This window comes from Somniosus microcephalus, chromosome 24 (genome assembly GCF_052327205.1).
Source record: "Somniosus microcephalus isolate GS21.2 chromosome 24, FLI_Smic_1.0, whole genome shotgun sequence".
NCBI lineage: Eukaryota > Metazoa > Chordata > Chondrichthyes > Squaliformes > Somniosidae > Somniosus > Somniosus microcephalus.
Window position 1 is genome coordinate 44,214,616 of NC_141010.1, and position 15,607 is coordinate 44,230,222.

The window sequence follows — 15,607 nt, forward strand, 5'->3', positions numbered from 1 at the left end:
CCACAGAGGGCGGTGGAGGCCAGTTCATTAAATATATTCAAGAAAGAGTTGGATATATTTCTTAAAGCTAAAGGGATCAGGGGATATGGGGATATGGGGAGAAGGCAGGGACAGGGTACTGAATTTGGATGATCAGCCATGATCTCATTGAATGGCGAAGCAGGCTCGAAGGGCCAAATGGCCTAATCCTGGTCCTATCTTCTATGTTTCTATGTTTCCCGGAGAGTCCTGTTCAAACCTGTCCAGAAGGCCGTGGGAACGGTCCCCGACAGTCAGAGGGGAGTGCTGGGGGTGGGGAGGGGAGGGGGGGGCGGTGGCGGGGGCGGGGAGTGCTCAGGCTGCGATAGTCTGGGGCAAGGGGTGGCCATGGCTTCCTTGTGAGGTCCGGAGGAGCACTCCTAGTCCACAAGGAAACATGAAATTTAATTTAATTACTTAACTGCCTGGGCCTCCTCTGGCCCTCGATCCCCCTCCCAGCAGGCCTGGCCTGACGGGAAAACCGTCACTGCTCTCCCGCTTCCTTCCTGCAGATGTCCCGCTCGCGTGCTCAAAAGGGCAGGTTAAGATCAGGAGACGGCCAGAAGGCAGTGGGTTCAGATGGGGGTAAGTAACTGCCCCTCATTTTAACTGCCCCTAAAGCTTGTGTGTGGGGGGGGGGGGGGGGGGGTGGGAGGAGTTAAAATTGGGGCTTTGTTGTGAAATCTTGAGCTTTGGCCCTGTTCCCCACTTCTGGCCCCCCCACCACCCGCCGCCGGTCTACCCCCCGCCCTCTCTCCCAACCCTGACTGCAGACCCTTAGGGGGAAAAATTCAGTTGCTCTGCGCCTCCCGTTAGCACGCTGTGGCGCTAACAGCACACAAATCCTTTAGCGCCCGGGCGCGGCGCCGCTAACGCCTCCCACAAAATTCAGTGGGAGGTTAGCGGCGGCAGCGCCCCGCCTCCAGCGATGACATCATCGGCGTGCGCAGTGCCCCACCCGCAAACTTGGCTCGCGCCCCCTGACCTACCACCGGACGCTATATCCGGCAGGGTCAGGGTGCCGTGTTTGCGGCCGCGCAAATTAAAGGGCAGGTGCCGGGCGGCCACTTTTTTTGGGGGGGGGCCGCCTGCCAGCACCTGCCCCCTCTGGCCTCCTGTTGCGATCGGGCAGCCCAGCACTCCTCTTCAGTGCCGGGCTCTTTTCCCGGCACCCTGCTCCCCGGTGGTCCAGCAGGGCCCTGGCGCGCGCTGCACTAGGCCCCTCCCCTTTAATCAGGGGAGAGAGGCCTGCAGTACCATGGCGCTACATGTTGGTGGGCGTGGCGCTGCTGCACTTAGTGCCGAGATATTCAATGGGAGCGTCCCAAGAGGGAGGGGGAGCTTTTCCAGTAGCGCCACACCTCCTGCTTCGGGCGCTACCATTGTATTTCAGGCGTGGAGGCGCTAACTTTTTCGGGGAGCTAAAAGTAGTGCCCCGGCGAAGTTAGTGCCCCAAAGGGGGCGCGACCCAATATTTCCCCCTTAGTCTCTTGCACATTTTCCCAGTCATTGGGCCTGGTTTTCTACTTGCTTTTAAGGCCTCTGCTCTGGCCTTTCACCTCGGAGTGAGCGAGAGGCTCTTAACCTGCCTCCTATTTCATTCTGCACTCAACGAAAGGTGGCGACCAGAATCAGTGTCCTATAGGCTCGCCGCACTCAACGCTGCAGTGCTACTGCTCGCAGTCTCAGTCACACAAGCACACTCACCTTGAGGCCTTCCACCTCTTTATGGGACTGTATCAGCTGTTTCTCCAGCTCTGCAATTTTCATCATGGAGTCATTCTCAGCCTCCTGGAGTTTTTCTGTCAGCTGAACAAAGCAAAGCACACGAGATGGAAATTAAATACAAATAGAAGAACAAAGTCCCGATTCCCCAAATTGTTAGGATGTCATTTGATGATTTATTTCCCTCAGTCCTCCACCTGCCTCATCCCCACTCCATAGGATTCTAGGCAAGAGAACAGACCACAATTACTCTACACTGATCGGGAATGCACTGCCTGAAAGGGTGGTGGAAGCAGATTCAATCGTAACTTTCAAAGGGGAATTGGATAAATACTTGAAAAGGAAGAATTTGCAGGGCTCTGGGGAAAGAGCAGGGAGAGTGGGACTAATTGGATAGCTCTTTCAAAGAGCCGGCACAGGTACGAAGGGCCGAATGGCCTCCTTCTGTGAAGTATGATTCTACCACACTCCTCCCACCAGCAAAACAGTTTAGGAACTTCCTTCCACCACTGTCCTCCAGCTGGGAAAAAGATACACCTGGTTTGCAAACGTTTCAATGAGTTTCCTTCTTCACTCAGAGGGCTGTGAATCTTTGGAATTCTCCAGCCCAAAGGGCTGTGGATGCTGAGTCTTTGAGTATATTCAACGCTGAGATAGGTAGATTTTTGGACTCTAGGGGAATCGGGGGATATGGAGATCGGGCGGGAAAGTGGAGTTGAGGTAGAAGATCAGCCATGATCTTATTGAATGGCGGAGCAGGCTCGAGGGGCCGTTTAGCCTACTCCTGCTCCTAATTCTTATGCTCTTATGTTCCAGCCCGCCCAAGCCACAGGGCTTGAAATTCTTCGCGTATTCCATAGCTTCGGCATGAGGTTGCCAGAACCCCGGAGTAAACACCAGGGGGGTAATAATAGCTGTAAAAATAGCTGACGTGTCTCTGTGAGCTCCCACAGTTTTATTGTGGGAGTGATTGGGGAGTAAGCATTCCATTGTACTAGTTACATATGGCAAATAAAGAATCTTGAATCTTTAACCCCTTCCCCAGGGTGGGTTGGTGGGGGAGGAGGCGGGTGGGTGGTTACAAATAAAATAAGTTTGGGGAGGGACTTCCGGCGCTTAGGGCCGAGGAGGCCATGCTTTCCCATTCCTCCCGGCAGCTGAGGGTGTGGGAGAAGAGATCACTAACTGCTCTGTACCAGCTCCTAGATAGAAGGATGGCTCAACGATTGCTGTCCACAAGCACGGTAAACGGAGTCACCGTTCTCTGTGGTGTATGACTGTCGACGTGTATTTCATGTTGAAATTTACACCATCAGCAAACGTTCAACATGAAGCAAATATCCCGACTGCCATTGGGCCTTTTTGATACACATTCACAATGAAGAAAATGGAAGTGGATCTGTGACTGGACAGGTTCATTTGGCACTAGATTCGTACTGTGGAGCTGATTCAACATCATCAGGACAACTTGTACACACGCCGTTCCTCAGAGGTTGTGTTGCCACCTTGCCCAGTCTGGCTGGGGACCTGCGTTGATGTTGGGGGAAGGACTGTGATTGGCTGGCAATGGCAAAAGGGCATTGCTGATCTTCACAGGCAGAATCAAAATGGTGGAATGGCCCCCCAAAAACCATTGGTGGCAGACCATTTTTCTCTCAATGGTAGTCTCCCTCTGGACATATCCTGCGAGGAGGCTGTGTGTGTCTCTGGGAGCGTATACAAGTCACATTGTTTATGCCTTGGGGGTGCAGCGTAAATCGACCCCTTGCCTCAGACAGAACATCTGGTACCTGCGTTACTTGTTCCTGTAGCTCTTCAACATGTTCTAACACCGCATTCTTGGTCTCTGCATCCTCCAACAGTGCTCCGACATCAAACACATTGTCCAGGTAGGCCTGGATCTGCACCTGCAGTCTCTCACTTTCTGACGACTTCAGTTTCTGCAAATTATTCAACACGTTATTTGACTGGATCTCCCACACAGACCGGAAACAAGAGGGTAGGTATTCGGGTTGGTGCTGCTCCCTCACACAAACGCTCCCATGGGCTTGTACCAAGTTCCTTTCTGTGCTATTTTAACCCGTTGGAACACTTGCGCTAAAACAGCGCAGAAAGGAATTTTACACAAACATTGAGCATTTGGATGAGAAGAGTGCCGTCCATAATTTCTACCCTCTGGAGCAGAAGGACAATAGGAATTCTGGGCTATAAAGCCTATGTAGCCTTTCCTATTGGAATTACTGAGCCATGCGCTCCAAAGAGAAGCTACTTGGACTGGAGTTTTCTATTGAACTATCTTCTTACATTACCAGGGTAGGCATCAAAGTAGGAAAAATAGGTTCAAAAGGCATTTAGTCATATTTCTGGAGAAAAGGGAATCGAGGGACATTGCAGGGGGTAGGTGGGGTTAGGGTTAATCTGAAAAGGACAGGCTTATTAGGCCTAAATAACTGGTTCCTGTTCTCAGAAACTCCGGTGTGTTTTTTATGGTCAGCCGGGTGTGTCCAGATTCAGTGATCTTTATCCGGTGGGGACAGGCAGTATTGATGGCTGTGTAATCCCCATCTCTTGTGTGAGCTAAGGAAGTTACACGTGTCATTAGCAGATGGGAGAGGGTTTTACTGTAATGCTCCAGACAGTATCTTCAGCCGTCATTTTGTGCTTTCTTACCTTAAGATATTCATCCAGTCCTAGCATGGTGAACTCAAACTGCAAATGGACCCGGAAGTTCATGTCCTCAACAGAATGTACCACGATGTTAATGAACTGCATACAGGCAACCTAGGGAGAGAGAGAGAGAGAGGGGAGGGGGAGTCACGGTACTGGGATTATAATCTATACAGGCAACCTAGGGAGAGAGAGAGAGAGGAGGGGGGAGGGGGAGTCACGGTACTGGGATTATAATCTATACAGGCAACCTAGGGAGAGAGAGAGAGGGGAGGGGGAGTCACGGTACTGGGATTATAATCTATACAGGCAACCTAGGGAGAGAGAGAGGGGAGGGGGAGTCACGGTACTGGGATTATAATCTATATACAGGCAACCTAGGGAGAGAGAGAGAGAGGAGGGGGGAGGGGGAGTCATGGTACTGGGATTATAATCTATACAGGCAACCTAGGGAGAGAGAGAGAGGGGCGGGGGGAGGGGGAGTCACGGTACTGGGATTATAAACCACATCAATTTAGTGCTGATGTGAGAAGTCACTGCATCAAAAGCGTTTCCAGGAAGCATGCAAGTAAAGATAAAGTACAAGGTTACTCTTCCAAGACTGTTAGATTTAAACTAAGACTCGAGGAAACACATCACAGGCCGCACATACTGCATGCTGCCCCCAGTTGACAGTACAGCCATGAACTGAAGCAACATGGGATGGATAAGGTGGCCCCAATGCTGGGATATCTACTCTTCCGTGTGACTGTGCTCCAATGAGCTGACCTCGCACGATAATGAGAGGCTGGATCACTGAACTGTTGTTGCTGGACCTAAGGGCCCATGAGAGGCCTCTAACTGCCTGTCTGTAAAGTGCCCCCAAATTGTTTGGTTAAAAACACCCCGAGAGCCCAAGGACACTTTTGGAAAAAACTGGCCAGTGGAGGCCAAGCAGGCGAAGATTGGGCAACCCTATTGCTTGGAGAGGCCCATCCACGAGGACAATTAAAATGTTGTGAACAGGCCTCCTCGCCAGCACCTGTCGTCAACAGGCTGGTCAGGCGCATTACGGGGCTTTGGCTTCCTTTCACTAAAAGTCATATGGCCTCAAGTGGATCTTTGAGCAGTGTCAGTGCACAGGCCCCTGCTGTGCTAGGGTCTCCCCCAGCCACACTGCACCGCACTGGGGCCACATCAGGAGCAGAGTAGGCCTCAACGTTCGATAATACAGGGCCTTGGAATATGGGCCACTACAAGCCACTGAAGAGCCCTCTCCTGTGACAGATCTCGGAAGGGTATACAGAACCAGCAGCTTTGTACAGTGGCTGAGACGCTCCCAGCCCAATCTCTCATACCATGAAGTCGATATTGCTGTCCTCGTTCCGGAAATAATCCATCAGTTTTTCAAAGCGCACCTTCTCCCCGCAGACCTGCAAGAACACAGCAATAGTCAGCATATTCTTTTCTTTACTGCAATTGCTTCCTCACTAAAGCACGTCGTCAATCATACCTTGTTGGCACGGTACGCAGTGGCCCCGGTTATATAGATAATAAAGGGGAGGTGAGGAGAAACTTTTTTTTTTTTTTTAACGCAGCGAGTTGTTACGTTCTGGAATGCCCTCCCTGATAGGGCGGTGGAGATTCAATTGTAACTTTCAAGAGGGAATTCGATAAATCCTCGAAGGGGGGAAAATTGCAAGGGCTATGGGGAAAGAGCAGGGGAGAGTGAGCCTGATTGGAGAGCTCGCCCCAAGAGCCAGCACAGGCCCGATGGGCCGAATGGCCTCCTTCTGTGCTGTAAGATTCTACACCCTGGAATGAGTAATAGCCATTTGGCCCATCAAGCTGGATCCTGCCACAGTCCATAGACGACTACCTCAAACACAGACCTCTCCTCCTTCCATCCACGGTCTCGATAAGAATTTGATGAGCTTGTATTTGGATGTATATAGGGCTTCATCACATCCTCAGGCTGTTCCAAAGCACTTTGCATCCAATCAATTAATTTTGAAGTGCAGTCGCTATTGGTTATATAGGTAAACATGGCAACCAATTTGCGCATAGCACCATCCCGCAAACAACAACAACAACAATTTATTTTTAAATTCGATTTATGGGATGTGGGCGTCGCTGGCAAGGCCAGCATTTATTGCCCATCCCTAATTGCCTTCGAGAACGTGGTGGTGAGCCGCCTTCTTGAACCGCTGCAGTCTGTGTGGTGAAGGTCCTCCAGGGGGCAGTGAAGGGTCAACCACATTGCCGTGGGTCTGGAGTCACATATAGGCCAGGCCAGGCCAGGTAAGGATGGCAGATTTCCTTCCCTAAAGGACTTTAGTGAACCAGATGGGTTTTTACAACAATCCGATAGTTTCATGGTTACTATTACTGATACTAGCTTTTTAAATTCCAGATTGATTTAATTTAATTGAATTTAAATTCCCCAGCTGCCGTGGTGGGATTTGAACTCAAGTCTCTGGATCATTAGTCCAGGCCTCTGGATTACTCGCCCAGTGACATTACCACTACGCTACCGTTACCTTTATATGGTGCCTTAAACGTAGTAAAATGTCCCAAGGCGCTTTACAGGAGTATTTTAAGACAAAAAATTTGTCACCGATCCACATAAGGGTAAATTAGGGCAGGTGACCAAAAGCTTGTTCAAAGAGGTAGGCTTTAAGGAGCGTCTTAAAAGAGGAAAGAGAGGTAGCGAGGCGGAGAGGTTTAGGCAGGGAATTCCAGAGCTTAGGGCCTAGGCAACAGAAGGTACGGCCCCCAAAGGTTGAGCGATTATAATCAGGGATGCTCAAGAGGGCAGAATTCGAGGAGCGCAGATATCTCGGGGGGTTGTGGGGCTGAAGGAGATTACAGAGATAGGAAGGGGCGAGGCCATGGAGGGATTTGAAAACAAGGATGAGAATTTTGAAATCGAGGCGTTGCTTAACCAGGAGCCAATGTAGGTCAGCGAGCACAGGGTTGACGGGTGAACGGGGCTTGGTCCAAGGTAGGACAAGGGCAGCAGAGTTTTGGATGACCTCAAGTTTACGTAGGGTGCAATGTGGGAGGCCAGCCAGGAGTGCGTTGGAATAGTCAAGTCTAGAGGTAACAAAGGCACGGATGAGGGTTTCAGCAGCGGATGAGCTGAGGCAAGGGTAAATACAAAGCAAATGTTAAATTAATTAAACTATTAATCCAGACAGTTGTGTTGTATAGTGTGAGTCAGTGGGTGATTGGTGATTGGTTCAACTCTTGAGCTTAAAGTGTGCGGAAGGTATTTTTGCTCTCTGTGGCTTTCTATGCACCTGCGTCACTCCAGAACAGGAACTGAGAGCATCGCTTAAAGCAGAAGTGAAAAGACCGGTCGTGATCTGGAAGTGGAAGAGTGTAACACACAGATACGTCGAACAGCCCTTCGTTTGCTTCTATTTGCCCTCTTTTGGTGGTTGAAACTGCGCTGAGCTCCTTTAGGAACAAACATGTTAACGCTCTACAAGATATTCTTCTGTCCACTGTTGTAACAAAGACATGTTTAAAATAAAAGAATTAACAGGGGATGAACGGCTTTGGTGGTCAGAGAAACTGGGACTCTTTTTATTCGGACAGAGAAGGTTACGAGGAGATTTGATTAGAGCGGCTCAAAGTTATGACGGATTGTGATCAGGTAAATTGGGAATGACTATTTCCACTGGTTAGTGATAGTAACAAGGAGGGAAGAAATGTATGAACATCACCAAAAGGAAGCAGGGAGAAGGAAATTCCTGACCCAGAAGGTTGTTCGGACATGGAATGCCTGACCGGATGCAGTGGTGGAAGCAGAATCCACAGACCGTCAATTTCCTCGGAAATGCTCCCGTTTGGCCACCAGAACCTCCCCGGATTTACATGCGTAGAGTGTGGTGTCCGCCAGAGGAGGAGCGGGAGAATATCCGAGGAAAGTCCCAGCCATAATAGCTTTTAAAAGGGAGGTGGATAAATATTTGAGAGAGAAAAATGCAAAAGGCGCATGGGGAAGAAGCAAGACAATGGGACTAAGGCGGATAGCGCTTTCAGAGAGTCGGCACAGGCTCGATGGGCCGAATGGGCTCCCTCCCTTCCCCGATTCTATGATGTCTTTGTAAAAATAGCAGCCAGAGGAATTTTTTTTGAATGGATTAATACATTTATTACTAACATCGCACAGTGCGATCCCAGCCCATTTGAGTCTGACTGGCCTCTCTCGATGTGCGCTGACCTCTAACAGCACACTGAGTGGGTGACTGCAGTGCCTTCACACACCTGAGCTATCAGAATGTTTCACTCTGCTATTGGTGGAGGTTCCAGCATGATTTTATTCATAATAGATTAATAAGAGCACCCCCTACCTAAAAATCTAAACATTTGCGTGCTTGACTCAATCATAGAGCCTGTTACTCAAACCCCTGCACCTGAAGAGGCTGAACTAGGTCAATGATGGAGCGCCACATGGAATTTGAGCAGTCCATTGCAAGGGAGGCTGAGGCCCATTGGTACCTCTGTTAGACAGTCACAGAATGGCATTGATATCGACCACTGACATAAGAAAACTACTAGGTACTTGGTCTAAGCGTTAAACAAAGCTTTAATCAACTGTTTTACAACATGGAGGTCTAGTTGTGTCCTTCACTAGTTCCTGTTAAGAATGTCCTGCGCAAGCTGGGCCCGTGCCCGAGTATTTATACTCTCCCTGGACAGCGCCACCCGCAGGCCGCTCAGTATTATTTCATAAGTCTTTCTTTCACGAATGACTGATTCATGTCAACCACCATCAGTGCCCGCCCTCAGAGTACACGAGTTGGGGGGAGGAGGGCTGGAGAGAGGAGGAAGGGATGTTGGAGGTAACTAGCACCTGGAGTTTCCGATAATATGAAGGCAACCACTATGTACCACACAACATGATGGCAGGCTTTGAGATTTGGCTTGAAGATGTCAGAACCTCATTTTTAATATTTCCCCCCACCACCTTACAGAACAACTACTACTTGCATTTATATAGCACCTTTAACATAGAAAAACATCCCGAGGCGAGTCACAGGAATGTTATCAAACAAAATTTGACACATAAGGAGATATTAGGTCCTCTACATCACAACATTCTCCCCATTTCTTCTGAAAATGCTGATTCAGGTGATATTTTCTCTGTTTTTTTAAAAAACTCTGTCAATGAGTGGAGTACCAGCTCTAATGACAGCAATAAATGCGAAAGCATCCGTGTGTCAGAAGGTTTAAGCAGGACGAGCTGAAACAGCGATGAAGTGCTGGGCATTCACACCCCTTCAGGCTCATTGTGCCTCCTTGACGCCATTAGTTGCAGCAGTTAATCCATTGTTAACAAGTTCTGCTCCGTACCCCTCGCAGTACAGTGCGTGCAAAAGAGAGGCCCCCACACTGTACAGGAAGCTGCTCCACTCTCAGCGAACCCGGGAGGCACTGGGCACAGGTGGGAAACAGTTTCTGCACACAACTGTCAGTAGAGGGAGCTGTTGCCCATTGTTAATAAATAACAGTGTCGGCCAATAGAAATCGCTGACTAGCCACTATGGCGACACCGTTTTAGCCGCATGCACTAACTTTAGTGCACACAATGCAGGCAAATGCATTGCACTGGTGTATATTTACTTAACAAACATCTACCATCATTCAGGGACCAAGGAAGTAAGACACTCACAACGATCAAAGAACACTTGCTTTTCATGTTGCCATTTTACCAACAAATGTACAGTAAGGTTAAAGTTCACATGCCATTATGAGTACTGAGATCACATGACCAGCCACTGTGCCTATTATTCATTTTTTTTTTTAAAGTTACTAATCAGAAATGTAATCTGCTACATCTGGATTCCCAATTCGCCACAAGTGGTTAGTGTACGGGACAACGGCGACACATATTAATTAAAGTAATGATGAGACAACTATAAGTGACGAGACTTCCCGAACCGAGCGCCTTTTAAATCATCACTGACTCGATTAGACTTGGAAGGCCATTGGACAATGTCTGGCAGCCAGAAATGGAAAAAGCAGAGCCAGGCCTGGTTAGTACCTGGAGGGGTGACCATCAGGGAAGACCAGGTGCAGAAGGTCACGGAAGGAGCCCCGAGGAGGGGCGGTTGGTGAGAAGGTCACGGAAGGAGGGGCGGCTGGTGAGTAGGCCCGGGCGTTGGGCTGAAGATCGTCGGACAGGAGGAATGGTGGAAATGGAATGGCGGCGCGCACCGACGCAGTGGCTTTGCTTCTCCCAGTCATGGGAGCTTGCAAGATCACATTTCGTTGTTCATGTACTTGTGCAATGACAATAAAGTTGAATTATTATTAATTATTAACAAGTGCACGCGTGAAGCTAGCTACTGCTGTGGGATCTGCCCCGTAGGTTCAGTGGGGAATATTCATAGAACATAGAAAAATAGGAGTCGTCGGCCATTTGGCCCTTCGAGCCTGCTTTGCCATTCAATATGATCATGGCTGATCCTCTATCTCAATACCATATTCCCGCTCTCTCCCCATACCCCTTGATGCTTTTTGTGTCTAGAAATCTATCTATCGCCTTCTTAAATATATTCAGTGACTTGGCCTCCACAGCCTTCTGTGGTAGAAAATTCCACAGGTTCACCACCCTCTGAGTGAAGAAATTTCTCCTCATCTCAGTCCTAAATGTCCTACCCCGTATCCTGAGACTGTGACCCCTCGTTCTAGACACCCCCCAGCCAGGGGAAACATCCTCCCTTCATCCAGTCTGTCTGTCTAGCCCAGTCAGAATTTTATACGTTTCAATGAGATCCCCTCTCATTCTTCTAAACTCCAATGAATACAAGCCTAGTCGACCCAATCTCTCCTCATACGACAGTCCTGCCATCCCAGGAATCAGTCTGGTGAACCTTCGCTGCACTCCCTCTATAGCAAGTATATCCTTTCTTAGGTAAGGAGACGAAAACTGCACACAGTACTCCAGGTGTGGTCTCACCAAGGCCCTGTATAACTGTAGTAAGAGATCCTTGCTCCTGCACTCAAATCCTCGTGCAATGAAGGCCAACATACCATTTGCCTTCCTAACTGTTTGCTGCACCTGCATGTTTGCTTTCAGTGACTGGTGTACAAGGACACCCAGGTCCCTTTGTACATCAGCATTTCCCAATTTATTACCATTTAAATAATACTCTGCCTTTCTGTTTTTCCTACCGAAGTGGATAACTTCACATTTATCCACGTTATACTGCATCTGCCATGTATTTGCCCACTCACTCAACTTGTCTAAAACGTCTTGAAGCCTCTTTGCATCCTCCTCACAACTCACAATCCCACCTAGTTACCTAGCACCAGGAGCCTCAGTGTGCTTTAGGGCCACTTCTACTCCAAGAGGTTCCGTGATATAAAGGAGACTTTGAAGTACCACATGCAGGCACACACCCAGTGGAGTATATTATATGGCTGTTCTCCAGTTGATCTGACTGTTGCAGGCAGCTCATAGCTCTCAACTTGCTGTGTGGAACCTGGTTCCGTGCCCGCAGCAGGAGAGCGGCTTTCTGGAGATCTGGGGCATGAGCTGAGTGTACGGGTTTGGGAGTCCCACTGCTGCTTCTCCGAGGGGTTTAGGAGATCCCGATTGGCAGTTCAGAGGTGCCACACCCCTCACGAGAGCTCGCACTCTGTAACCAGCAGACCTGAATTACAAAACGAGTGGGACAAAGTATGTAAGTGTGCAGATCAAGGGTTGATGAAATTGGATATGGACAAGTATGAAGAGCGAGGGAGGGAGCGCGCGCGAGGGGGGAGAGGGGGAGCGCGAGGGGGGAGAGAGAGAGCGCGAGGGGGGAGAGAGAGAGCGCGAGGGGGGAGAGAGAGAGCGCGAGGGGGGAGAGAGAGAGCGCGAGGGGGGAGAGAGAGAGCGCGAGGGGGGAGAGAGAGAGCGCGAGGGGGGAGAGAGAGAGCGCGAGGGGGGAGAGAGAGAGCGCGAGGGGGGAGAGAGAGAGCGCGAGGGGGGAGAGAGAGAGCGCGAGGGGGGAGAGAGAGAGCGCGAGGGGGGAGAGAGAGAGCGCGAGGGGGGAGAGAGAGAGCGCGAGGGGGGAGAGAGAGAGCGCGAGGGGGGAGAGAGAGAGCGCGAGGGGGGAGAGAGAGAGCGCGAGGGGGGAGAGAGAGAGCGCGAGGGGGGAGAGAGAGAGCGCGAGGGGGGAGAGAGAGAGCGCGAGGGGGGAGAGAGAGAGCGCGAGGGGGGAGAGAGAGAGCGCGAGGGGGGAGAGAGAGAGCGCGAGGGGGGAGAGAGAGAGCGCGAGGGGGGAGAGAGAGAGCGCGAGGGGGGAGAGAGAGAGCGCGAGGGGGGAGAGAGAGAGCGCGAGGGGGGAGAGAGAGAGCGCGAGGGGGGAGAGAGAGAGCGCGAGGGGGGAGAGAGAGAGCGCGAGGGGGGAGAGAGAGAGCGCGAGGGGGGAGAGAGAGAGCGCGAGGGGGGAGAGAGAGAGCGCGAGGGGGGAGAGAGAGAGCGCGAGGGGGGAGAGAGAGAGCGCGAGGGGGGAGAGAGAGAGCGCGAGGGGGGAGAGAGAGAGCGCGAGGGGGGAGAGAGAGAGCGCGAGGGGGGAGAGAGAGAGCGCGAGGGGGGAGAGAGAGAGCGCGAGGGGGGAGAGAGAGAGCGCGAGGGGGAGAGAGAGAGCGCGAGGGGGGAGAGAGAGAGCGCGAGGGGGGAGAGAGAGAGCGCGAGGGGGGAGAGAGAGAGCGCGAGGGGGGAGAGAGAGAGCGCGAGGGGGGAGAGAGAGAGCGCGAGGGGGGAGAGAGAGAGCGCGAGGGGGGAGAGAGAGAGAGCGCGAGGGGGGAGAGAGAGAGCGCGAGGGGGGAGAGAGAGAGCGCGAGGGGGGAGAGAGCGCGAGGGGGAAGAGAGAGAGCGCGAGGGGGGAGAGAGAGAGCGCGAGGGGGGAGAGAGAGAGCGCGAGGGGGGAGAGAGAGCGCGCGAGGGGGGAGAGAGAGCGCGCGAGGGGGGAGAGAGAGCGCGCGAGGGGGGAGAGAGAGCGCGCGAGGGGGGAGAGAGAGAGCGCGAGGGGGGAGAGAGTGAGCGCGAGGGGGGAGAGAGTGAGCGCGAGGGGGGAGAGAGTGCGCGAGGGGGGGAGAGAGAGAGCGCGAGGGGGGAGAGAGAGAGCGAGGGGGGAGAGAGAGAGCGCGAGGGGGGAGAGAGAGCGCGCGATGGGGGGAGAGAGAGCGAGGGGTTGTGAATGGCACTGAACTCTGTGCTGTCATCAGCGAACATCCCCATTTCTGCCCTTATGTTGGAGGGAAGGTCATTGATGAAACAGCTGAAGATGGTTGGGCCTAGGACACTGCCCTGAGGAACTCCTGCAGCGATGTCCTGGGGCTGTGATGATTAACCTTCAATCACCACAACCATCTTCCTTTGTGCTCGGTATGACTCCAGCCAGTGGAGCCTTTTCCCCGATTCCCATTGACTTCAGTTTTACCAGGGCTCCTTGATGCCACACTCGGTCAAATGCTGCCTTGATGTCAAGGGCAGTCACTCTCACCTCACCTCTGTAATGAGGTCGGGAGCCGAGTGGTCTTGGCGGAACTGGGCATCAGTGAGCAGGTTATTGGAGAGTAAGTGCCGCTTGATAGCACTGTCGATGATACCTTCCATCACTTTGCTGATGATTGAGAATAGACTGATGGGGTGGTAATTAGCCGGATTGGATTTGCCCTGCTTTTTGTGGACAGGACGTACCTGGGCAGTTTTCCACATTGTCGGATAGATGCCAGTGTTGTAGCTTTACTGGAACAGCTTGGCTAGAGGCATGGATAGTTCTGGAGCACTAGTCTTCAGCACGATAGCCAGGATGTTGTTGGGCCCATAGCCTTTGCTGTATCCAGTGCACTCAGTCATTTCTTGATATCACGTGGAGTGAATCGAATTGGCTGAAGACTGGCTTCTGTGATGGTGGGGACCTCAGGAGGGGGCCAATATGGATCATCCACTCGGCACTTTTGGCTGAAGATTGTTGCAAATGCTTCAGCCTTGTCTTTTGCACTCACGTGCTGGGCTCCACCATCATTGAGGATGGGGATATTCATGGAGCCTCCTCCTCCCGTTAGTTGCTTAATGGTCCACCACCATTCACGACTGGATGTGGCAGGACTGCAGAGCTTTGATCTGATCCGTTGGTTGTGGGATAGCTTAGCTCTGTCTGCAGCATGCTGCTTCCACTTTTTAGCATGCATGTAGTCCTGTGTTGCAGCTTCCCCAGGTTGGCACCTCATTTTTAGGTACGCTTGGTGCTGCTCCCGGCATGCTCTTCTACACTCCTTATTGAACCAGGGTTGGTCCCTTGGCTTGATGGTAATGGTAGAGTGAGGGATATGACGGGCCATGAGGTTACAGATTGTGGTGGAATACAATTCTGCTGCTGCTGATGGCCCACAGCTGTGGTGTATGTGCCTTTAAGAGCAATTATGGTGTATGTGCCTTTAAGAGCCCCAGGTGTGCGTAATGCCGGTGGTTGCCACTTGGGCTATATAAGCCTGTGTATTGTGTATATCCTTTAGAAACCCCCCCCCCCAGACTTGCTTAGTAAATACCTATGAACCAACTCCTGTCTTCAGTGTCTTTATCTACACACGGACACTACAGTGGCGACGAAGTGGAAACGGACTTACCTGCAATTCGGCAGCACCTCAAGGACATCGATTCCTCCAGCGTCCAGAAGACTCAAGGAAGTAAGAGAAACTGTGGTTTCACCAGCTGGCCAAGCTGGTGACAGGTACTGCGCTAATCCTTCCTGGGCGTCAGGCTTGAGCTCCAGCGGCGGGCTCTACAGCTGAGACAGGCAGCGAAATCGGAGGCAAGCAATAACGGACTGGGAGGGTGCACTCAAGAGACGGCCGGCGCGGCAAGCAGGTCAGCATTTAGACCTCCGTCGGGAACGAGTCTCCAACAGTGAATAAACGGAAACCACAGTAAAACAGCGTTGTTATCGGTAGCAGCGGCGGGAAAGCGCGGGAAGCGCCATATCGTTGCTACAGAGAGAAAAAAAAAGCGCGGGAAGCGCCATATCTTTTCTGAAATGCCTAAATCTGGTAATATTGAGGCTTTTGATGGCGAAATAGAAGATTGGACCACATACGTGGAAAGAGTAGAGGTTTATTGCACTGCAAATGGAATAACAGATGAAAAAAAAGCTTCAGTACTTCTGAACTTAATGGGCGCGAAGACATACGGGCTGTTACGAAATTTATTCAC

General features: G+C 51.4%; 1 protein-coding gene across 4 annotated transcripts in view; it reads right to left on the bottom strand.

Annotated features, from left to right (window-relative positions):
• LOC147101457 (formin-like protein 1) overlaps positions 1-15,607 on the bottom strand; it is a 271,912-nt gene that overhangs the window by 60,957 nt on the left and 195,348 nt on the right. For all 4 annotated transcript variants that reach the window (XM_085966591.1, XM_085966593.1, XM_085966594.1 and 1 more), the window contains 4 exons: positions 5,748-5,822; positions 4,414-4,524; positions 3,534-3,683; positions 1,726-1,827 (listed from right to left, as the gene is read on the bottom strand). In XM_085966591.1, coding sequence (XP_085822717.1) covers positions 1,726-1,827; positions 3,534-3,683; positions 4,414-4,524; positions 5,748-5,822 — 438 coding nt within the window. The remainder of the gene's footprint in view (positions 1-1,725; positions 1,828-3,533; positions 3,684-4,413; positions 4,525-5,747; positions 5,823-15,607) is intronic.